Source organism: Marmota monax, unplaced genomic scaffold (assembly GCF_021218885.2).
Source record: "Marmota monax isolate L192 unplaced genomic scaffold, Marmota_monax_Labrador192_F-V1.1 WCK01_AAM20220418_F8-fsc00038, whole genome shotgun sequence".
In the NCBI taxonomy this organism is placed as follows: Eukaryota; Metazoa; Chordata; class Mammalia; order Rodentia; family Sciuridae; genus Marmota; species Marmota monax.
The window spans coordinates 9876115-9899271 of NW_026692498.1; the positions used below are offsets into that span (position 1 = coordinate 9876115).

At 44.6% G+C, this 23157-nt stretch overlaps 1 protein-coding gene, 1 long non-coding RNA gene and 8 other non-coding genes across 13 annotated transcripts; 9 read left to right on the forward strand and 1 right to left on the reverse strand.

Annotated features, from left to right (window-relative positions):
* Positions 1-1755: 1755 nt before the first annotated feature.
* On the reverse strand, positions 1756-18490 carry Slc3a2 (solute carrier family 3 member 2). Of its 2 annotated transcripts, none has more exons than XM_046445482.2 (10): positions 18119-18490; positions 8023-8454; positions 7401-7574; positions 6617-6711; positions 5050-5118; positions 4889-4944; positions 4557-4761; positions 4291-4434; positions 2403-2483; positions 1756-2285 (listed from the first exon to the last, which is right to left on the reverse strand). In XM_046445482.2, the coding sequence occupies exons 1-10, from the start codon at positions 18228-18230 to the stop codon at positions 1923-1925; spliced, it is 1731 nt and encodes a 576-aa protein (XP_046301438.1). In that variant the 5' UTR covers positions 18231-18490; the 3' UTR covers positions 1756-1922. The 2 variants fall into 2 exon arrangements, with proteins under 2 accessions (XP_046301438.1, XP_046301439.1); XM_046445483.2 differs by having other exon boundaries at positions 4581-4761; positions 18119-18486.
* Positions 18491-18637: 147 nt separating this feature from the next.
* Positions 18638-22034, forward strand: LOC124093189 (uncharacterized). Of its 3 annotated transcripts, none has more exons than XR_009226876.1 (10): positions 18638-19191; positions 19393-19472; positions 19653-19747; positions 20102-20136; positions 20608-20654; positions 20839-20872; positions 21078-21114; positions 21430-21472; positions 21720-21756; positions 21918-22034. It is a non-coding gene; the product is annotated as an uncharacterized LOC124093189 (long non-coding RNA). The 3 variants fall into 3 exon arrangements; XR_009226875.1 differs by having other exon boundaries at positions 18642-19191; positions 19393-19468; positions 21921-22034; XR_009226874.1 differs by having other exon boundaries at positions 18643-19191; positions 19393-19468.
* On the forward strand, positions 19250-19324 carry LOC124093374 (small nucleolar RNA SNORD26). Its single transcript, XR_006851943.1, has one exon. It is a non-coding gene; the product is annotated as a small nucleolar RNA SNORD26 (small nucleolar RNA).
* Positions 19513-19583, forward strand: LOC124093373 (small nucleolar RNA SNORD27). The gene has a single exon (XR_006851942.1). It is a non-coding gene; the product is annotated as a small nucleolar RNA SNORD27 (small nucleolar RNA).
* On the forward strand, positions 19960-20034 carry LOC124093372 (small nucleolar RNA SNORD28). Its single transcript, XR_006851941.1, has one exon. It is a non-coding gene; the product is annotated as a small nucleolar RNA SNORD28 (small nucleolar RNA).
* On the forward strand, positions 20383-20508 carry LOC124093380 (small nucleolar RNA SNORD22). The gene has a single exon (XR_006851948.1). It is a non-coding gene; the product is annotated as a small nucleolar RNA SNORD22 (small nucleolar RNA).
* On the forward strand, positions 20698-20762 carry LOC124093371 (small nucleolar RNA SNORD29). Its single transcript, XR_006851940.1, has one exon. It is a non-coding gene; the product is annotated as a small nucleolar RNA SNORD29 (small nucleolar RNA).
* Positions 20942-21009, forward strand: LOC124093376 (small nucleolar RNA SNORD30). The gene has a single exon (XR_006851945.1). It is a non-coding gene; the product is annotated as a small nucleolar RNA SNORD30 (small nucleolar RNA).
* Positions 21223-21291, forward strand: LOC124093377 (small nucleolar RNA SNORD31). The gene has a single exon (XR_006851946.1). It is a non-coding gene; the product is annotated as a small nucleolar RNA SNORD31 (small nucleolar RNA).
* LOC124093378 (small nucleolar RNA SNORD22) lies at positions 21517-21643 on the forward strand. The gene has a single exon (XR_006851947.1). It is a non-coding gene; the product is annotated as a small nucleolar RNA SNORD22 (small nucleolar RNA).
* Positions 22035-23157: the final 1123 nt, after the last annotated feature.

Sequence of the window (23157 nt, forward strand, 5' to 3'; positions counted from 1 at the left end):
AAACTAGCCTCACTGGCTTCCCTGCTATCCCATAGTCAGTCAATGGGCCTGTGAAAACCAGCCAGACCACATAGCTCTACTCAAAACCCTTCACTCCCATTTCCCTGATGCTGTGTGCACCGAAGAACTACTCATACCCAGAAGTATGGCCTTTGTCCTTACCCTGAGGTAATCTCTAAGTCCCTAGAAGGTCCTGATAAGAGTTTGTCTGGGGACTTTAGCAATGTGAAAGCTTTAAAGCACACAAATCTCCTTAAGAAACAAAGACTAAGTATTAGCCCAAAGTCCTGGGAGGGGCTAGAGATTACAGATCAGCCTCGCAGGCAGTATGTGATTAAGCTCCAAGGAAATACCGACAAAGGCTTCCTGCTTCCTTACTATACATTATGGCCAGGAGGTTTTGTCTCTGGGACTCCAGAGGACTGTGGTAAAACTCGCATCTGGACCCTTCCCAGATTCTGCTGCATGCATCTCAGCCTCTGACTGGATGTGAATCCTTTTATTGTAAAATTGAGTCTGAGACATTCTAATGTGTTACACACCTGAAGGTCATCATGGGGACCCCCCAGCATGCAGCTGGTGTCTGAAGTGAGGGCAGTCTTATAGGAACTGTGCAGTTTGCCAAAATGCACCTTTTATAACCACCACACCATACCATGCCTTCACAATCTATCCACTTCTTTTTTTGGTACTGGGGATTGAACCCAGGGACACTTTCCCACTTAGCAATTTTTTTTTTTAAGAATTTTGTTAATATTTATTTTTTAGTTTTTGGTGGACACAACATCTTTATTTTATGTGGTGCTGAGGATTGAACCCAGCGCCCTGCACATGCCAGGCGAGTGTTACCGCTTGAGCCACATCCCCAGCCCCCAACTAAGCAATTTTTGAGACAGAGTCTCAGTAAGTTGCTGAGGCCTCAAACTTGTGATACTCCTGCCTCAGCCTCCCAAGGCACTGCAGACCTTGTTTTTTACCCTTCTGCCTCATAAGCATAAGTTATGTTCCTACTCCAGGGCACCAGAAAGCTCCTTCCCCAGATACTGCCAGATTAACCCCCTCCTTACAAGTCTTTTACTCCAAGGTCACCTCTTTGGTGAGGCCTCCTCTAGACCCCTCCACAAACTCCCTCTTCTCACAAACATCTCTCCTACTTTACTTCTTCTTCCTTGTACCATGACTATATCCACTATACATTTTATTCCTCTAATTTCTTCTCCATCTCCCCATGAGTTGGCCCCAGGGGCAGGAAGAGTTGGAGATTTACAGTGCTGGAGATCAAACCCAGGGCCTCATGCACACTAGGGATTTTTGTGCGTTGTTCCCCATTGTAACCACAACTTTTAACAGTTCCTGGCATGTCCTATGTTCAATATATTCTTGTTAAATAAATCATCTCAGGTACCCTTTAAAAGTACCTTTAAGAAACCAGGTGGTCCCCACCCTCACTTTCTCCCCAAAAGGCCAAGTCTACAAAAACAGGAAAACTGAGAACACTTAGCTGGAAACTTTTGCTGAGGGAGATATGAACCAGCAATACCCAAGATCTCTAGACTGAGTGGGGCATGGATATAGTCCCAGCAGTGACACATCCGTGCTGTTGACCTTGGAAAGCCCCATCTCTGGGCCCTGCACCCAGATAAAATAATAAAAGCTGGGACAGACACATGGAATTCTAGCTGAGATCACTGTGGGGCAGACTCGAGAGGGAAAGACATTTCTGCTGTGACAGAGGAACAAAGGGAAGACAGGACCTCACCAGGCAGGGATGACTTTTATTTGAAGGCAGAAGACACTCTACTTGAGAGTTCATTTGTAATCTGCAAAAAAGTTAAAAAAAAAAGAAAAAGAAAAAAGAAAAAACAGAACCCAAAGGGGCTGGTGAGGGAACAAGGAGGGTACTGGGTCCTAGATAGGTGGGGTCAGGCCACATAGGGGAAGCGTAACAGCAGCCCCTCATGAGGATCCAGGTTCAGGTTTTCCAGCTCCAGGGAGGCCCCTTCCTCACGGCCTGACTGAGTACTGAGTAGTAAATCAGCCTTGCCTGGCAGGCTGGGGATACTAGGCAGGTCGGAGTCCCCTAGCCTGGCTGTCAGGCCCATGTCTCCAAAGTTGAGCACCACCAGGAAACGCTCATTCTGGTCCCAGTGGCGGATGTAGGAGAAGAGGCCAGAACTGGAGGGGAGCGGATGGAAGTCCCCATGCAGCAGGGAGCGCTCTTTACCACGCTGGTCACTCAGGCGCCGGAACAGGGATAGGAGGGAGCCAGGGTCGTCATCCTGGCCCTGAGAATGATGAAAACACAGAAAGAGGGGATGAGGGGTCTCCCAAGAGCAGACAGACTTCGACAAGCTACCTGCCCATCCTCTGCTGGTCAGACCCCACCCATCAAAACTTCTTACCTTCACTGTCATGTTGATGCTTACAGACCCTGAATGGGGTAGGCTGGATTCATTCCACAACATGACAGGGGCTTCTACGGGCTACAAAGCAAAGAGAACAGGGCTGTAAGAAGACCAACTCCCCTCTCACTCCTCTCCTTCCCACTCTCATCAATGCACAGCCCTACCCACCAAGGTGTGGTTAACTTCTACTGGACAGACGAGGCTAACTCCGACCTCAAGGTCCTCACACAAACACTGTCCCCTCAGCCTAATGGACTTCCAGACAGCCACAGACCAACTCCCTCACTTCCCTCAAGTCTGCTCAATTATCTCACCAGGTTTTCTGTGATCCCTTTATATAAAATATGCCTCATTCCTACACCCTAGGCCCATTACCCTGCTCTCTTTTTCACAGCACTTATCAGCAGCTGGTGTCTTTATTTTACTTGCTTATTACCCAATTTCACCACCGCCAGTATTTCCATGTGCTATTGTTATCCCCAGTGTATAGCATGCAAGAATTAGTCAGTAAGATCTGTGGATTAAGTGAATGACGGTTCTACAAATATCAGTTCAGCACCAACTCTAACGAATGGCTAAAACTAGTGAATGCCTTGATGGCAGTATCCCAACACAACACTCACCACCATGTATACCTCTGCTTACTGATCTGGTTCCCTCACTCAACTGTAGACTGCTAGAGGACTCAGAACCTAGTCTGAGAACTCACCATCCAATGAATGAATGAATGATGGCTACACATTGAACACCTACCAAGTACCAGGCACTGCCATTAAAAAGAGCCCTTGGAGGGCTGGGATTGTGGCTCAGTGGTAGAGTACTTGCCTAGCACATGGGAGCCACTGGGTTCAATACCCAGCACCACATAAGAATAAATAAAAAATAAATGTATTGTGTCCACCTACAAGTTAGAAAATTATTAAAAAAAAAAAAGAGCCCTTGGAGCCTGGTGCAGTAGCACACGACTGTAATCCCAGTGGCTTGGAAGGCTGAGGCAGGAGAATTGCGAGTTCAAAGCCAGCCTCAGCAACAGTGAGGTACCCTTGGAGCCAGGTACAGTGGTACCTCCCAGCAATTTGGGAGGCTAAGAGTTTAAAGCCAGCCCCAACAAGTTAGCAAGCCCCTAGGCAACTTGGTGAGACACCTTCTCAAAATGAAAAGGTCTGGAATGTAGTTCAGTGCAAAGTACTCCCCAGGTTCAATCCCCAGTACTAAAGAAAAAAAGCCCTTGGGAGATGAGATATTGCTTAGAACACTTGCCTAGCAAGCACAAGATCCCAGGTTCAACTCCCCAGCAAAAATTAAAAATAAAACCATTCATCCATTCACTCATTAATAGACCCTTGGAGGAGCAAGGTGGTACACAGATATAGTCCCAGCTACTAAATAAGTTCATTTTTGGTGTTTTTTGTTTTGTTTTTGCAGTGCTGACAATCAAACCCAGGACCTTGAGAACGCTGGCCAAGTGCTCTACCACTAAGCTACACTCCCAATCCCTACTAAGGAAACTGAGGCAGGAGGACTACTAAGCCTATGAGCAACATAACAAGAGCCCATCTCATTAAAGAAAAGAAAAAACTCATTTAATCCCAGCCACTCTAGAAGGAATGCAGTGTCACAGAAAAGATAACCAACATCCCTAAGGGTAAAATAATACCCAATGGGGGCTGGGGATATAGCTCAGTCAGTAGAGTGCTTGCCTTGAATACACAAGGCCCTGGGTTCAATCCCCAGCACCACCAAAATAATAATAATAATAATAATAATAATAATAATAATAATAATACCCAAGGATGGTATGTATCTGCCACTATCCACAAAAGCCACATGACATGATGAATGAACAAGACCTCTTCTACTGTGCCAGGCAGAGAGCAAGGGGTACCTGTCCAGGAAGGGCCGCTGCCTGCAGGCCAATCTCATCCCCATAGCTGAAAACAGGAGTCCCTGGCAGAGTGAAGAGCAGCAGGTGGTAGAGTCGGAGGAGCTGAGTCGGCACGAAGGAAGTCAAAAGCCCTGCCTGAGACAACTGCAGGGACAGGTACACCAGTGAGCCCCAGAGCCTGCTTCGACCTCCACCTCCCAACCAACCTTTCCTCCCTCCCAAAGGACCTGTCATGTATAGGTCATGCCCGCTAGTATAGTACTCACACTCCAGCTACACCAGTTACTCACACTCCAGCTACACCAGCGGTTGTCAGTGGCATTCAAATATTGGGTGATGAGGAATTTTACATGCTCCCCACTGGAACTGGGTCTTGACAGGTATGAGTTGGTTAACAGCAGATCCTTAGCATTCTCAAGGAGGCTCAGGATCTGCTGCAGGTTGGAAGAGTCTGTCCCTGCAATCAAGAGCCTGCAAGGGATGGGGGAGGGGGGGTCAAGGTTGGTACAGAACAGAGGAGTAAAGAGAGTTCTCTGAATTAGGAACCCCCTTCTTGAGGCCTCATACTCCACTGAGTCAGGAAGGGGTTGGCACCCACCTATCTTCACTGAAGTTCTTGGTGATGTTTTGCCACTCAGCCAATAAGGATACATTCTAGAAAGAAAACACAGAATCAACGAAAAAGGAACATAACCTGACCCTGGTTGGGACCCTCTGTTCTCACCCCAGCTTTGCTCCTGACATGGAAAGTGCACTCACTGTCAGATTTTCCACATTCTGAACTTGGAATCCATCCACATCAGCCTCCAGCCAAAACCTCAGAGCTGCCTACAGGGGGCAAATGAACATAGGAAAAATTATACAGCAAAGCTCTGAAAATCCCAGCCCACACCAACTCTCATCCACAATGGACTTCTCTACAATACCTCAGGCAGTAGTTGGCCTTGCCTGGGTCTCTCTCCCAACTCTATTGCAAAGGGTCTTTCTTGGTCCTCTCTCTCTTATGTCCCATTCCCCAACCCCATACTGGGGATTGAACCCAAGGGTGCTTTACCGCTGAGCAACATCCCCAGCCCCTTTTATTTCTGAGATAGGATCTTACTAAGTTGCTTAGGGTTTCACTAACTTTCGCTGGCCTGAAAACTGCAATCCTCCTGAGTCACTGGAATTATAGGCACGCCACACCATGCCCAGAGGTCCCTTCTATCTCTAACATTCCATTGATTGTCTTACTTTTACAGCATTTTGCCTTTTTTGGGGATGAAGAAACAGGCTAAGAGAAAGACGACATGTCAAAGATCATAATCAGGAAGCAGCAGAGACAGGACCTAAAATGCCTGTGAAGACCCCAAGGCAAATATACTTACTCCTCTCCCAGGTTCCTGGGGCCTGAAGGGGTGTGAGTACAAAAACTGGTCAGAGCAAGACCAAGAATGAAAGATCAGAATTCAAAGCACAGCCCCAGGGCAGTTGAGACTATTTGAAAAGAGGCCAGCTCTGCAGAACAGGCCCCAGCCTGAAGCTCTGGTATTCATCTGGCACAGGGTAGAACTCCACCCCCACCTCTTTTCTTCCCTTTCTCTGTTTAATGTGCTCTCCACTCTGGTCTCCATTTTAATCTGATATTACCCCTGGTACCCTACCATCTGAAAACAATCTATTACCAGTAACTTTTTTTTTTTTTTTAATTCTGCCCATTCTGAGCCTGTGTCCCAGAACCCAAGCATTAGGAGCTGAGGTGATATTGAAAGCCCTACACCCAGCATGCTGGGTACTGAGTTTGATCCACTACCTTGAGAAAAGATAAATTAGAAGACTTCTCAGGACTTCAAATCTTAGACACCTCTACTCCTCAGCCTCCTCATTTACAGCTTAGGGAGAATATGTATTTTGTATAGTTATACAGGGAATTAGAAAACATCTACAAAATACTTGCACAGTCCCAGACTCTTAGGAAGACCCCATGCTTACAATTTCAGACTGGGCTCCACTCCAAACACATCAAACAAGAACTGGAAACCAGTCAGGACAGGATTCCCACAGAGAAAAGAAAGGACTTCCTATTCCAAAAGGATGAAAAATCAAACTTCCAGAATGACATCTGAGAAATTCCCTTCCTGGCACTGTCCCATCCCCAAAGTCAAGGAAACAAGAAAAATCAGTGGTCAGAAAAGAAACACGGGGAAAAAAAAAAACAACAGGTGTACTATTGGCCTATCCTTCTGCCTACAGGTCAGAACAAGGAGACATGTACAGGGCTTACTGTGAAAGGACTAACACGGCCACAGCCCCTGCCTCCCACCAACCATAGCTCCAACACACTCACTGTCATCTTGGTGGCTACAATGTCAACCTGAGTGGGGAGGAACCACGGGTTCTGGCCCCGGTAGTTGGGAGTTAGGTCCAGAATGACTCGAATGCCTGGAATAATGAAAAAAGAGACAGCTATGATAAAGTCTTTAGAGTAAGGGGACACAAGGAAGTGTTTCCTATATATTACTTGGTACAAAGGTTGGATCTGAACCCTGCCAATGCTCTAAAGCAAATTTGTACTTAGCAAAGTAGACTGATCTGTGGAGCCCCAGACTTTCCACCCAAAAAGAGAATTTTTTTTTTTTTTTTGATAGTAGGCATTGCACCCAGAGACACTTTACCACTGGGCTACATCTCAAGTCCTTTTTATTTTTTTATCTTGAGACAGACTCAGTAAGTTGTTAAGGCTGGCCTCAACCTTGCAATCCTCGTCTCATCCTCCTGAGTCATAAACATATTTCTATAATAAATTTTAAGAGAGTATTTGCTACCCCCCCAAAAGGATCCACAGTTTTATAAGTTTAAAAACTACTGATGAGCAGGTTATGGAGGTTCTGATTTAGTAAAATTTTGCCTTTTGCAAATAAGAGCACTAAAGCCCAGAAGTTAAATGACCTACTGACGATTGCCCAGCCATGTAGAAAGATCTTGGGCCACTTGATAAATCCATTTTAGCCTGAACACTGATAGACCTCCCCTGTGCCTGGCCTAGAAAAACTCAGGAGAGCCAAACAAAAACCCTATCCTGCTTTCCTTGTGTCCAGAAGGTAAGCCCTTGGGAAACCCAGGGCACCCACTCTTTTTCTTGGCCAACTGAAGGAAACTGTCAAAATCTTCCTTGGAGCCGAGTGTGGGGTCGATCTGTTGCAAGTTGGTCCCAGCGACATCATCCTCCTGATTCTTGTGAATTGGGCCCAGCACAAGGCCCTTTACCTTCAGAGAGCTCAGGTAATCAAGATGCTGCTTCAGACCTGAAATGGGAGTGGGGAGAAGGGAAGCTGGGTTAAGGAGTGAGCCCCTGTCCTCCCGGTTCTCTCCTCCCAGGCCTAAGGCTGTATGGGGCTGGGGCGTAGGAGGGAGCAGATCACGGGACACTGAGGAGCTGACGTAAGGAACCTTGCACATTGCTTCAGAAACCGGTTGCGACTGGCTCAGCCACCTCGTGGTGTGTGAAAGGGCAAGGAATGCTGAGTCAGTGGCCCTTGAGTAGAGTAGAGGCGGGTTGTTTTCTTCAAAGAAAAGAGGGAGCAGTCCTAGATGGGGGGCAGGGAGGGGGGGTGCCAGGGGCGGACGGGGTGGAGAACTGTCTTGAGTCCGTCTAGGGAAGGACAGGAGGAAGGGAGTCCAATGCAGGGGACCATTTGAAACCAGAGGTGCGACCGGATGGGGACTGGGAGGGTGTTTTGCACCGGAACTCACCTGCAAGGTTGCCCGCGTTGCTGCCCTGGAAGGCCTTAAGGTCACCGATGCGGTAGAGAGCGCCTTTGTGCCACCATCTCTGGACAGGCAGCTCACGACAGCGCGGCGCCTGCACGATGATGATCACGGCGCCCGCCAGCATGCCGAGCCAGCCGAGCCAGAAGAGCAGTAGCAGCGCCCAGCGGGTGCGAACCCAGCCAGGGCTGCCCGCCACTTTCAACAGCTCCTCCTTGGAAAGGCCCGTGAACTTGGCTGCGGCCTCTGCCTCTGCGTCGTCTTCGGCCACCTTGATCTTCACCAGACCATTCTTCTCCCCACCGCCTGCCACGGCCACAGCTGCCCCCGACGCCGCGTTCATGGGTTGCTTCTCGGGTTCTAGCTCATTCAGCTCCACCTCCTTCAAGTCTACCTCGGTATCGTGGCTCATGGTGCCTGCGGAGCGGGGACACAAGGCAGCCTGCGGTCAGGTTCACCCAGACAGGGCCCTGTGTGGCTCAGCTAGCTTCCTCTCGGGCCTCTGGAAAGCTGAGGGCGCGGCGTCTGGGAAGTGGCATGGCAGCCCCGCCCCGGCCCGCCCCGGCCCGCCCCTTAAAGTGCAACTCCAGAGACTGCTCTTTCTGGGACGTCCCGAGTGAGCTGTGCAAGGCAATCCTGCTAGAACATGCCTCTGACTGCTACAAGGTCCAGTACCGCAGCTTGAACCTGTCTACCCCTAAAATTCCTTTAAACCAGACCCTCGGAAAACACGGCAGGGATCCACCTTTTTTTTTTTAATATTTATTTTTTAGTTTTCGGCGGACACAACATCTTTGTTTGTATGTGGTGCTGAGGATCGAACCCGGGCCGCAAACCAGGCAAGCGCGCTACTGCTTGAGCCACATCCCCAGCCCCAGGGATCCACCTTTATGAGAATGGCCTGCCCGAGGTCCCCATTTGCCTGCTCCGGTGGGCTGGTAGTTTCCCTGGATGGTACCATCTGTTTACCCCTACAGGCCAATTTTGCATGTCCACTTGCACTCAGAGCCTGCCAGACTCAACTTCTGCTTTTGTCCCACCCAGCCTTTCCTCTCAAGCTTCCAGACCTAGCTCTAGACCACCAGGGTTTATTCTCCTGAAGACTCATCTTGACTTTATTTCAATTAATTCTTCATAGAGCAACTATTCACTGAGAACCTACTAGTCCTCTGCTTCATTAACTTTACTGACTTACCTAACCCATTTTTCTCCATGACTTGAGATGAATCTGAGTTGGGGATGCAACTCAGTGATAGAAGGCTTGCCTAGCATGCATAGGCCCTGGGTTCAATCCTCAGCACCAAAGGGGGTAAAAATCTATTTGAGAAAGAAAGTTGAAATGAACAGCCCTCTTCTTACCCTAACCCACCCCAGTTATTGGGCAGCCAGGAATCAAACATCCAGAAGAGACCGATGAGCTATACAAAATGTTACAGAGCTGGGTCTCAGGCATTGAGGCATCCACCCCTTTCCCAGAACAGGCCAGAAGATGCCATGAACAGGCTCTTCTCCACCTTGCAGGGTCTCCCAGACTCTCCCAGTATGTCTGGTTTTCCCTGTTCCCTAACATTTCACTACCCTAGGCCTGAGAGGCAGCAGATTCTTCAGGATGGAACCTAGGGCCTTGCACACACACTAGGCAAGTGCTCTACCACTGAGCTACATCCCCAGCCCTTGTCTAAATTTTTATTTTTAAGCTGGGTATGTTGGCACACAACTGTAATCCCAGCAATCTAGGAAGCTGAGACAGGAGAACACCATATTCATGGCCAGCCTCAGCAATTCAGTGAGGCCCTAAGCAACTTGGTGAGACTCTGTCTCAAAATGTGGTAAAGTGCCCCTAACTTCAATCTCTAATACAAAACAAAAACACAACAAAAAATAAATAAATTTTATTTTACTTTGACACAAGATCTCACTAAATTCCCCAGGCTAGCCTTGAACTTGCAATCTTCCTGTAGCTGGGATTACAGGCCTGCCCCACCACACCCAGTTTCTGCAAGGGTCTTTTTTTTTTTTTTTGTAGTGGGGACTGAACCCAGGGTGCTTTGCCACTGAGCCATCCCTATCCCTTTTTATTTTTTAGAGACAAGGTCTCACTAAGTTGCTTAGGGCCTTCCTAAATTGCTGAGGCTGGCCTTGAATTTACAACCCTCCTGCCTCAGCCTCCCAAGTCGAGTGGAGTTACTAGAATTTCAGGCATACGCCACTGGGCCCAGCTCTTCAGGAGCTTTTGAAGACCTGAATACCCTCCACAGAGATCCTTGGATAGAGAAAGGTTCAGTGGGGCAGTGACAAGATTCAAAGCAGGGACAACTACACATCAACACCAGGAGGTGCCAACACTCTCAGGAACTACTTGTTCTTGTCCTGAACCAGCTGGGTTATTTTGAGAGAAGAGCTGAAACAAATAGGTTCTTTCTTCCTTTCTCACCTAGGCTGGAAGCCAGGATTTGAAATAAAGCAGAAGCCAAGATTTGAAGTAGAGCAGAGAAAAAGAGGTGTGGAAAGGCTTGTCCTTAGCCATTGCCCCTCTGTATCCCAAAGGATATTTTCCTATCCCCACCAAGAAAAGCTGAAATCAGCAACTAGGGGAAGGCAGGCAAATGGGTTAGAGGTTGGGATTCATACCAGTGCTCAAAGATGACAAAAGGCCCAAGGTACCCTGGGCATGCTAGATAAGAAGTACCATCCAATAGTTCCAAGCAAGAAAGCTCAAGGTTGAGAGGACTGTGAGGTCAGAAGCTCTTGTTGAGATGGTTCACCATAATACCCCCTAGATACAGTAACTTACAGCCCCCAATGGCTCCAGATGGCTGAAGCCAATTCCTTCTCCATGCCTTAAAGAAGCCAACAATTTACCCCAGTCTTCTCACCCACCACACCTTCCACAGGCACTCCCCCACAGCCACATCAGCTTTCAAACATCTGCCAGTCTTGCAACACACCAGACTTTTTCAGGCCTCTGCATCTTGTACATGCCAATCTCTCTGCTGTTTGGTCCTTCCTGTTCTGCAACTCGAAAGCTCCTATATATTCAAGGCCTGGCTCAACTGACAGCTTTTCTCAACTCTACAGACAAAATTCCTTTCCCACCATGGTGCATCTACCTCTGCTAAACTTCATGCCCCATTTGTTTATTATATTTCCTTTCTGAATGTCTGTTTGCCCTGGAAGGCAAATGGCAAGGGCCTTGTGGTATTTGTCAAAGAACTAGTCTGCTCAGAAATAGCATATAGTAGACTCTTCCTAATTGTTTGGTAAATGAGTGGATGAACTGTATTAATTAAACTCACATATTTCCCTTCTTAAACAACTGAACTAAAGTAGCATGTGAAGGTAAAGGATAGAAATAAAAAGCAATTTAAACAACACTGTATTGTTCTAAGATGAAACTTGTTTATGTTATGAGACTTGTTAACTGTTCAACCAAAATAAAACCAGGAGAGGGAGGTCAGAAAAACAAGAGGAAGAGTTCGAAGCCCAGCACAGTAGCACACGCCTCCAGTGACTCTGGAGTCTTGAGTTTGAGGACAGCCTCAGCAACTGAGCAAAACCCTGCTCAAAATAAAAACACAAAGGACTAGGGATGTAGCTCAATGGAAAACACCCCTGGGTTCCATTCCAATACCACAAATAATGATAACAACAACAACAATATTAATAGAACTTAATATTTACTTAATATTTACAAAATATATAATTTATCAATAAGAATTTAGCCTTCCAGCCAGGGACCAGCTTACCTGCCTATAATCCTAGCAACACTGGAAGCTGAGCCAAGTTCCGGGCCAGCCTCCCCAATTTAGCAAGACCCTGACTCAAAATAAAACATAAAAAGGGCTGGAGATACATCTCATTGGTAGAGTGATGCTGCATCCAAAAAAGAACTAACATGAATTTACTAATAGGAGGATATAAAACTTGCTTGGTGGGATCAGATAAAGGGGAATGAAGGGAAGGGAGGTGGGATAGGAATAAGAAAGATAGTAGAATGAACTTTCCTATTTCATACATGTAAAAACTGTGATAGAACAGAATGGAATCTTCAGAGTTTAAGAGCTGGCAGGCTGTGGCTTTGCACGCGACACACTACTGTGTGTCTGCTTACTGTCATTTAACCATAGAGGCTTACTGTGGCTAACAGGTACCTGTAAAAGATAATCACAGTAGCAGAAGCAGGAAACAAAGCAACAGGGACAGAACAATCCCCCTTTAGGCTCAGCACAGTAAGTCCCTAAGCTGTATGCTCTAAGAGTCCCTAGGTTGTTGACAAGCTTGTACCCATATAAGAAATGTAGAATGCCCCCTCCCATAGAATTGCACCAACTCCCTTGCCTTTATGTACCCAAAACTTGCTTATGTATAAAAGTAAAATCCTTGCTATGCTCAGAGATCAGACTTTGGAAATTATCCCTCGGGCCCTGGCACTACTAATAAAGTGTTGTTCCACATCTCAGGTGTCCTGATCCTCATTTCCCACTATAACACCACCAGTGAAATGCCACATCATGTACAACCATGAGAATGGGATCCTAATTAGAATAAGTTATATTCCATGTACATATAATATATCAAAATATGCTCTACTGTCATATATATCTAAAAAGAATAAGAAAAATTTTAAAAATAAAAATTAAATAAAAACTTGCTTGCTAAAGATTTACAAGATAATTAGAAAGCAAAATATCCAAATCAATAATGACTAGAAGCCAGGGTTGGTGATGCACACCTGTAATACCAGTGACTTGGGAGGCTAAGGCAGGAGCATTGTAAGTTTGAGGCCAGCCTCGGTAACTTAGTGAGACTGTGTCTCAAAATAAAAATAAAAAGGGTTAGGGATGTGGCTCAGTGGTAAAGTGCCCCTTGGTTCAATCCCCAATACCAAAAAAAAAAAGGAGAGAAAAAAGGAAATAATAATTAGGAAGTAAAACAGAGGTATAGACATAGAAAACTAGATAATCCCTAGGCAAGATAAACCTGCTATTTAACACCAGGATACTTTTTTTTGGGGGTACTGAGGATGGACCCAGGGACGCTCTACCATGAGCTACATCCCCAGTTCCCCCCCCCCCTTTTTTTGAGATGGGTCTCACTAAGTTGCTAAGGCTGGCCTCAAACTTGCAATCCTCCTGTCTTGGCCTCCCAAGTTGCCATGAGTACAGGTGTGCGCCACCACACCCAGCCAGGATATTTTTCTTAAAGAAGTCAAAAGTAGAGACTAAATTTTATTAAAAACTGCTATACTAGTTGTATAAAATAAATCTGAGGGCTGGGGATGTGGCTCAAGCAGTAGCGCGCTCGCCTGGCATGCGTGGGGCGCTGGGTTAGATCCTCAACACCACATAAAAATAAAATATTGTGTCCACCTAAAACTAAAAAATAAATATTTAAAATAAAATAAACCTGAATAAGACACTTCATTAATACACAGTTTTCTCACTGTAAAATGAGGACGGGCATAATAATATCAGCAGGGTCTATCATGAAAAAGCACTTAATAAATATCAATGTTTTAATATTCAAATTCCTCATTGTGGCTTAGATATGAGATGTCCCCTAAAAGCTCATGTGTGAGGGGGCTGGGGTTGTGGCTCAGTGGTAGAATGCTTGCCTAACAGGTGTGAGGCACTGAGTTCAATCCTTAACACCACATAAAAAAAAAAAAATCAATAAACAAAATAAAGGTATTGTATCCATCTACAATTTTTAAAAAAGCCCATGTATGAGACAATGCAAAATGTTCAGAGATGAAATGATTAGATTATGAGAGCTATAACCTGATCAGTGGATTAATCCACTGTTATGGAGAAACTGGGTGGTAACTGTAGGCAGGCAGGATGTGGCTGGAAGAGAAAAATCACTGGGGCATGCCTTTAGGGTTCATATTTTGTCCTTGGTAAGCAGAGCCTTCTCTCTGCTTCTTAGTTACCACATCCTGAATGCTTTCCTTCACCACACCCTTCCAACGAGATGATCTGCCTCACCTTGAGCCCAGAGCTATGGAGTCAGCCAAACTCCTGAAACCTTGAGCCAAAATAAACTTTGTCACTTTTTAAGTTGTTCTTGTCAAGTCTTTTACTCAAAGAGAAGAAAAACTCACTAAAACTCTCCAGATTTTTTACCTCACTATTTTTTTCAAATGAGAAAAAACACAAGAATGGGATCCTAAATAGAATAAGTATTTCTCAAATGAGGAAAAAACAAGTACATTTATATATACACATGGCCTCTATATTCTGCTCATACAACATCCTCTTTATTTAAAGAAAAAAAAGTTCAAATTCAACTATCCCATGGAAAACGAAACTTGCATTATTTCCACCAAACTTCAATGTCTCCTTGACAAATATAAGTAAAATTTCCCATCTTTTTTTTTTTTTTAAATATTTATTTATTTATTTTTGTTTTCGGCGGACACAACATCTTTGTTTGTATGTGGTGCTGAGGATCGAACCCGGGCCGCACACATGCCAGGCGAGCGTGCTACCTCTTGAGCCACATCCCCAGCCCAAAATTTCCCATCTTATTTAAAAACTTTTAAGCATGAAAAACAATAACAACAAAAAATTCCTAAGCACAAGTAGCAATTTCACCTACAAATCAATAAGCAGTTCTCTGGTCCCTCTGCCTGGAACACTTTACCCATTCAGCTCTCTCCTCCATCTCCTTTAGAGTTCTGCACAAATGTCACCCCACCAGAAAGACCATGAGTGAAATAATTCCGCCCATTCCTCAATGCTCCCTCTCATCTTCCCTGCCAGGACCAGATTAGTACCACTGCACTTTTTCTCCTGGACATTTTATTTATTTCTCTTTGTTTATCCATTGTAAGCTCCAAGTGAGCACAAGACAGTTTGCTTTGTTCCCTGTATTCCTATGCCTAGTAAGTGTTCAACAAATTAATATTGGTACAATAATGGTTGAATGAAAGGCACCTGTGATCTCAAAGTGCTAAGAACATTGTTTTGGGGGGCTCTGTTTCTTTCGTTCTTATCCCCTTCAATCCTTCTATAGCTTCCAAAAGAGCATCCACTTTTTGGAAATGCCCCCTTTCCAATGGACTCCATGTCTTATACAGAGGGTGCACACTCATAATGATGAGCCATCTGTGAGCCAAAGGCACATTTTCATTAGCTCACAGGATGTGCTTAAAATTTTAAAGTTAGGGCTGGGGCCATAGCTCAGTTGGTAGAGTGCTTGACTAGCATGTGCAAGGCCCTGGGTTTAAACCCCAGAACTACAAATAAAAAATAAAAAAATCAAGTCAGATTTCAACTTAGATGTCAACATTTTTTTTTTCTTTTTTCTTTTTTTAAGATGTCAACATTTTCAAATGAGTAAATTAATACAGAACTCTGGATTCTCTTCTCTTGAAAACTGTAACCATACAAGCACACGGGAAAAATATTCCAACAAGGCAACAATCAGCTGGAGCTGAATCAAAGCTACCCAGTTTCTATCACTTATTTGCAAAACTTGCCTGATTTTTGTAGGTACACAAGTTGGAGATCCCTGACTTAAATCCCCTACCCTATATTTCCACTGCCAATTCACTTATTGGTGTAGAATCCAGTTACCTCTTGCTTAAACTACTGTGACAATCAAATTAATGTCTTTCTCTCCCTCTTATTTCCTAATTTTTCCTCAACCCCTGCTCAACTTTTACTAGCTTCTTTCTCACTACCTACAATCCCAGTGATTTAGATATTCTTTTTTTCTCTTTTTGGTACTGAGGTTCAAACCCAGGGGTGCTCTACCAATGAGCCCCCTTTTTATTTTTTATTCTGAAACATGGTCTAACTAAGTTGCTTAGGGCCTCGCTAAATTGCTGAGGCTGGCCTCAAACTGGCCTCCTTCCTCAGTCTCCAGTTGCTGGGATTACAAGCATGAGCCATCATGCCTGGCTCCCCTGCCGGCCTTTCCTTGGAAATCTTTCCCAGTTTTATATTCTATCATTCCCCTTTAACCTAACTTTCATGAATTTTATTGATACACTTCTTTGCTGGCACCAAATCTGTGCTCAAATTGTTTTAACTAGGAATTCCCTCCCTCCAGTCTGTTTATCTATCCTTCCAGGATAGATAATACTCTATAAAGCATTTCCCCAATTTTCATTCCTACATTCAACCTCCCCAATACTGTCTGCCTACTCTGGACCTTCATTTTTCAGCTTATCTTTTCTGTTTTTTATACATTTTGTTACAACTTTTCAATCTGAATTTAGGGTCTTTATATGCACATCTTAAAGCCCTCCCAACCAGACCAAAATCTCTTAAAGCAGAGTGTCTTTTTCTCTTCCCCCATATGTTGTATCATGCACAAAATAAGAACTTATTAGTTATTGAATAAATTGATTCACACCAGTCTATAACTTAACTCAAATTGGAATTCTTTCAGGGGCTGGAATTGTGGCTCAGCAGTAGAACGCTCGCCTAGCATGGGCGGGACCCGGGTTCGATCCTCAGCACCACATAAAAATAAAGGCATTGTGTTGTGTCCATCTACACCTAAAAAATAAATATTAAAAAAATGGAATTCTTTCAGTATTTGTGTACAGTGTCGTTCATTATGTTACTCTGAGACATGTATGAAAATATCATTGGTCCCAAGGCGTGAAAATTGGTTTGTAGCAGGTGGTAAATCTCAGATATTGAAAAGGTTTCTGGCACTCTAAATGTCCAAGTAGATATGCAGATAGACTGTATTATCTTTGGCACTAAAATTTCATAAAGAGATTAGGAGGAAAAAAAAATGTTTGGGGATGGGGTTGTGGCTTAGAGTGTTTGCCTCACATGTGTGAGGCACTGGGTCATTCTCAGCACCGCATATAAATAAATAAATAAAGTCTGCCAACAAATAAAAATATATTCTTTTTTTTTTAAGTGCTTTTTAGGGCTGGGGATGTGGCTCAAGCGGTAGTGCGCTTGCCTGGCATGCGTGCCACCCGGGGTTCCATCCTCAGCACCACATACAAACAAAGATGTTGGGTCTGCTGAAAACTAAAAAATAAATATTAAAAAAAAAAATTCTCTCTCTTTAAAAAAAAAAAAAAGAGACATTGGGTTGTGTCCATCTACACCTAAAAAATAATTTTTTTTTAAAGTGCTTTTTAGGTTAGGCAGGGTGACAAAAAAGATTAAGAAACAGCGCCCAAGGATTATTCCATTGTTTCCTGTGTCACTGCCTGCTCCCCAACTTTCTTCAGATGTCAGAAGCAGACTCTGAAATCATACTGACTGTATTTTTAACATGGTTTTGGTATTACTTAGCAAAGTAACACTAGAGTTACTTAACCTCTCTAGGCCTCAGGCTCCTCATCTATAACATTACCTTCACAGCTTCCTCCCAAGGTAGCAGTATTAAGTGAAGTCATGCAGAAGAGTACCTAGTAAGCTTAACGCACGCTCGTACATGGGTGTCTATGAATGCCGGTTGATCTCAGTAACAATACCCTTTAGTTGATTGCAACCCAGAAAATCAGGAGGAAATTGTAAGCAGTTCCTCGGGCCCTTTATACCTAAGGTCATTCATCTATAAAACAGGAATTATAGAGGATTAAACTAATCAACTCATACTGCATGCTTAAAATCGTGCTCCAGGGTCGGGTGCAAAGGCGCACTCCTGTGATCCCAACGGCTCGGGAAGCTGAGGCGGGGGGATCCAGAGTTCGAAGCCAGCCCCAGCAATTTAGTGAGGCCCTAAGCAACTCCACAAGACCCTGTCTCTAACTAAAATACAAAACAGGGTTGGGGATGTGACTCAGTGGTTGAGTGACCCTGAATTCAATCCCCGGTGCCTCAAAAGAATCGTGTTTCAGGCTAGGTTGTGTACCTCGATGGTAGATCCCTTTGCCTAACATGCATAATACCCTGAGTTCGATCCCGGGCACCGATGAGAAAGGAACCCCGGATGTCAGTCTTATTATTACAGGCCAGGCTCCTAGCAAAATAGGATCAGACAGAAGGGTGGCCAGTCAGGACAAATCAGACCCTGTCTTCAGAATTAAGTGGAGTACTTACACCCTGACTTACTTTCCCCATATGGGACTTCCACTAGAGGTCAGCACCGGGCCCAGTACCTGAGTCGCCCCCCGCGTTGTAACCCTGGACATCAGCCCCTGAATGGGCGCTGGGAGGCTGGCGCGGAATGGAGAGGTCGCCGGTCGAGGGCTCATGAGGTTCAGAATCCATGGAGGCGGGTCTGCACACAGGTGTAACGTGTGGGGATGTTAAGAGGGAAATCAGGGCAGGGTGCAGGGGTAGGCCTAGCGGTGACCGGAACAATTAGCCCAGGATCCGCCCCAAGCAGGGATCTTCAGAATTGCGGCCACATCCGCAGTAAAGCCAGATCCGCCAAGCCGCAAACCGCTCGGCGCGCCTGCGCACTCCCATGGGGCGTATGCGCTTCTTTTTCGCGCCTCAAGTTCTGTGACCGAGCGTTCGACACCAGCCCTTCCCTAGAATTCTCAACCCACAATTCCTCAAGGTTGTGGTGGCGTCCCATATGCGCGTGCGCTCGCTTTGTGCCCGCCCCCAATCCCGTGGGCCTTTGCGTGAAAGTATTTAAGCGTCTCGCGTTGTTGTATTCGGTCTCATTTTTCCTTCCAGGCTCCGGTGGGTAATTGGGTTGGTGGGTTTCTGGGTTCTGTCTTACATTATTTTGCGGCACGGGAAATGGGGCTCAGCGGTATTTTACCAATTGAGCCACTCTTTTTGACTTTTGAGTCTTGTTAAGCTGCCTAACCTGATCTCGACCTATCGATCCTATTGTCGTTACCTCCGGAGTCGCTGCCATTATAGCCGTTAGGTCGCGCGCTCCAGATCTCTGTTGTCTTACCTATTGGCGGGCTGGGAGGGAAGATCTCCTCCCGGACCTATTCAGTTACTTCTATTGGGGCTTTGTGAAGGACAAAATGGCGGTAGCGGGCCGAGCCAGGCGCCCTCCCAGTGATGAGGACATTTTCACAGACCTGTGCTGAATTCCGTGAGGATAAGTAACTCTGAGGAGACCGGCGCTGCACAGCTTGTGTCCCCTGCGGCCGTTGCTTGGTAGAAAGCATTTTTAAAATATCCTATACTAATCTAATGTTTTGTCTGCAGGGTTAAGGCGCACATTCGCCACACAACAATCGAAGACAGCCCTCTGGTTGGAGTAAGTGGTTTTGGCCATCTAGTTCTTGTTCTTTGGGCTGGAAGAACTATTGGATGTGCTACAGGGATGATTTATGATTTGAACTCTCTCTTTCTGATGGTTTAGTGGAGAAAATGTAAAAGTTCTGAGTAGCGCTACCCAGGAGTTTTGTTTTCCTTGGGTTTTAAGTTGAGGTGTTAGTGAAGGGTGTTCTATTTTCAGATGTGCTTCGGCTCAAAGATGTGTGGTGTTTGGAGAATGCACGGAGATCATCCCTGCAATTACAGCGATCCTCCATGTAGGTATATATGGCTTATGGAAAGGGAGTGTTTATGGATAACCACTCTGTGATGAACATAAAATGACAAGCATATGACTGAGTTATAAGTGATGTCATTTTAATCCTGAGGAGTGGGCCAGGGGTTTAGAGTAGTTTTGAAGGTAATTCTTACAGGTACAAATAAATTTTTTTTTTTAATCAGAGATCGAACCCAGGGGCACTTAACCAGTCCCATTTTTGTCTCCACATCTCATGACCTATCCTGAGGAATTTGATTATCTCCAAGAGTGAATGCAGGTAATTCTTCAAATGGGATCTCTGATTATTTTATCGCAATTGTTCTCCACAAAAAGGAGGGCAGATGGTCAATGGAGCTGTGTTGCCTTTTTGCTCCATCCACCTTATCCATCTTGTTCCTCTTGGAGCAATTTTCTGGGGGAGGGAAGACAGCAACCAATAGTCAATTGGTTCTTGTAATGATGTGCTCTTCTCTCATCCGTGTATCAACTGTCAGATGATTTGAATCAGTATGCTGATGATCTGTGAGGTACAATGGTAAATAGCATGTTAGAGTTCTGATGGCAGTTGTTGATAATGAAAAACAATGTCCATCCTAATACTTTGAAATAACCACATGTTCCTCTTTCCCAGGGTTTCCTGATAACGACAAATTTTTCCATTTTATGGTAAGTTGCTTCTACTAATAGCTATTGTAAATTATGTAAATAAGAGCACATTACTGGGCTGGGGATGTGGCTCAAGCGGTAGCACACTCACCTGGCATGCGTGCGGCCCGGTTCAATCCTCAGCACCACATACAAAGAAAGATGTTGTGTCTGCCAAAAACTAAAATAAATAAATATTTTTTTAAAAAGAGCATATTATCATTTGTAGGGTGGCTTTACCATCATGGTATTGGTTAAAGACTATAGTGCCAGTAAGAACAAACATCTTGTCTTAACTCCCTGCTCTAGCCCCAGAACGAGTAATGGTGAACCCACTGGTGTAGCTGGGAGAGAGGAAGGAAACTTGGTTCCATGAGGAACTACATGAGGTCCAGCAAATGGCAATAAATAGCCTTTGCTTTGCTTGTCATTAATAGTAGCTGGATATTTTGAGTACTTTGCTAATTTAGTGTGTTTTTCTGATTCATTCAGGAGCAACTCATTTCCATATACTGATGAAAATACTCCAGCATTAGCAGGTTAGTAGGATTTTTTCCCTAATTCATGGCTTATGCCACCAAGTTTCTATGATGACCCAAACTAGCTCACTATGATTGACAATGAAAATATATGAACACCTGAGAAACTGAAGGATAGAGAAGTGGGGCAATATCCTGATATGCCACATATACATAGTATTTTACCTGTTTTTAAATTTTTCAGGTGCTGTTACCAATGTCTACTTACTGGTTCAAAGGTGAGTAATTTCAGTATGTGTTAAGTATATATAGCATATTGGGTAGGAAAAAGTGCCTTTTAGGCAAATATACATGATGACTTATGGAATCTCGTTCGGCTGATGTTTTGCTGTTGAGACTCGGAAATCTGATTTCCTAGAAATAATAGGTGGGGATAACTGAGGCAGGACATAAGCATTACTCATTTGATCTTGTTTGTTTCAGGTCTAGCATCTTGTCTGGATTCCAAGAATGATTTGAGGTACATACCTTTGCAATATTTATGCCTATCATGTAGCATCAACTTTATGGTGTGTGGTGGTACTTTGGTCTGAGTAGCCATATTTGGATCACCAGTGGTGAATTCCTGCTCACCAGTGATGAGTTGAATACCGCCCCAGTCTGATCATTGTGACAGAAAGGTACACTCTGAGTTGTGAGCTCATCTTAACAGTAAGCAATAAGAAGATGGATAGGCTTTATAGCCAATAACTTTCTAGGACTAGGTTTCTATGAAGTGTGCTTTTCCTTTAAGCAATAAAGAGATGACTTAATTCCTAATCTCTTTCCATTACAGAGAAAGCAAGTCATATCTGCCTAACTTCAACCTGAAGTTAAAGGTGAGTGGACTAAGGTGAAGGTAAAGTACAGTAAGCTAAAAATTTCCCAATGAAGAAGCATTTCACACGTCTTACTTCCTGTCCTAGTCCCAGAGCCTGTAAAGGTGAACCCACTGGGGCTGGCTGGGGGAGAAGAGGAAAGCTTGTTCCAGAAGGAACTGTCTGAGGGATGATCAGAATTTCTGTAAATGGAAAATGGAAGAAGAATCAGTTTGAAATAAGTTGTCTTTTTTTTTTTTTCTTCCAGCCCCCAAGTCTGAGGAAAGGCAAGATGAAGATAAATGGTAGGCTCATTTTCAATTTAGTTTGTAATAGAATAAATCCAGAGTACCTAGAATCAGCCCTTTAATGTTTGGTTTAAAACCTTGCCCCTTGTAAATTCAAAGGGTGTGTGCATTATGTACATTTTTATTTTCCCATCCAATAAAGATTCATCTTTCCTCAGCAGGCATCCATCCAAGTCTTGGAGGACATCAGATTTCCAGATCTTTCCTTGTGCATCCTAGCTGTTCAAGTTAACACACAATCATTTTGATCTTCCTAATAAAGCTCTTTTTCTTAATCTGTGTGATTCATTGGTTTGGATGAGTCTCACTGGCAGTATGGGCCCATGTAATGTGGATTTTCTGCCTTGGTGAAGTGTTTGAGGAGCTTCATTTCTGTTCTTAACTACTACACTCTTTTCCAATCTCTGAATTTTAATTGGCCCTAAGATTCAATCCTGAGACATTTGAGTACTGAACTGCAGTCAGTTTTTTAATCAGGTACAATGCCTTTATTATTTGTTTTACATGGTACTGAGCTGAGAGCCTTCCATGCTACATAAATGGTCTACCAACAGCTTTGGACCCAGGCCATACATTCTGAGAAGGGATCCCCCTAAGTTTCCAGAGCTGGCTTTAAATGTTGTGGTCCTGCCCAGCCTTTCAATTCTGGGACTATAAATGTGCACAACATGCTCTTGATGTAAAAAAATTTTTTTTACGTGTCCAGGAGTGGTAGTGCATGGCTATAATCCCAGTGGTTTAATATTAGAGTGCTGCAGGATGGCAAGGTTGAGGCTAGCCTTGCCAACGTGCCCCATCTCAAAAACAAGGGCTGGCAATGTGGTTCAGTGGTAAAGCGCCCCTTTCCAGGACCAATGCAACACATTTAAGAGGAAGGGGTGTCTCATGGGTGCCAAGAGGTGATGAGCCACAGCAGTGGTGATATTTGGTGCCCAGGACTGGTGGGGTTTGAGGGTGCATAGGATTGAACCTAGGATACTTTACCTCTGAGTTATAACCCCAACCATTTCAAGACAGTTTACCATTCAGTTGCTTTAGGTAGGGCCTTACTAAATTGTTGTGACTGGCCTTGTACTTGCCACCTTCGTGAATCTCTGGGATGACTTTAAAGGCAACTTCATTCCAGGAATGGTGGCATTCCTATAATCCCAGTATCAGGAGAAGATTCACGAACTCAAGGCCTGCCTGAGCAAAATGTTTAAAAAAGGTGGGACTACAGCTGAGTAGTCAATTTAGTTTGCAATAGAATAGTACCCATTGGACTCAATCCCCGGTACTGCCAAAAAATGCAGTTTTTCAAATAGAGTTCAGTGGTGCACACCTGTAATCCCGGTGACTCAGACTGGAACCAGGAGGAAAAATTTGAGGCCAGCCTCAAATTTAGCAAGATCCTGTCTC

Bases quoted from the DNA above. Each gene is read 5' to 3' on its own strand.
- Slc3a2 (XM_046445482.2), bottom strand. From the start codon at position 18,230: ATGGATTCTGAACCTCATGAGCCCTCGACCGGCGACCTCTCCATTCCG. The intron at 6,712-7,400 runs GTGGGTGCCCTG...TCATTATTCCAG, and splicing joins TCAGTTGGCCAAGAAAAAGA to GCATTCGAGTCATTCTGGAC. The intron at 2,286-2,402 runs GTAAGAAGTTTT...CATCATTCTCAG, and splicing joins GCATCAACATGACAGTGAAG to GGCCAGGATGACGACCCTGG.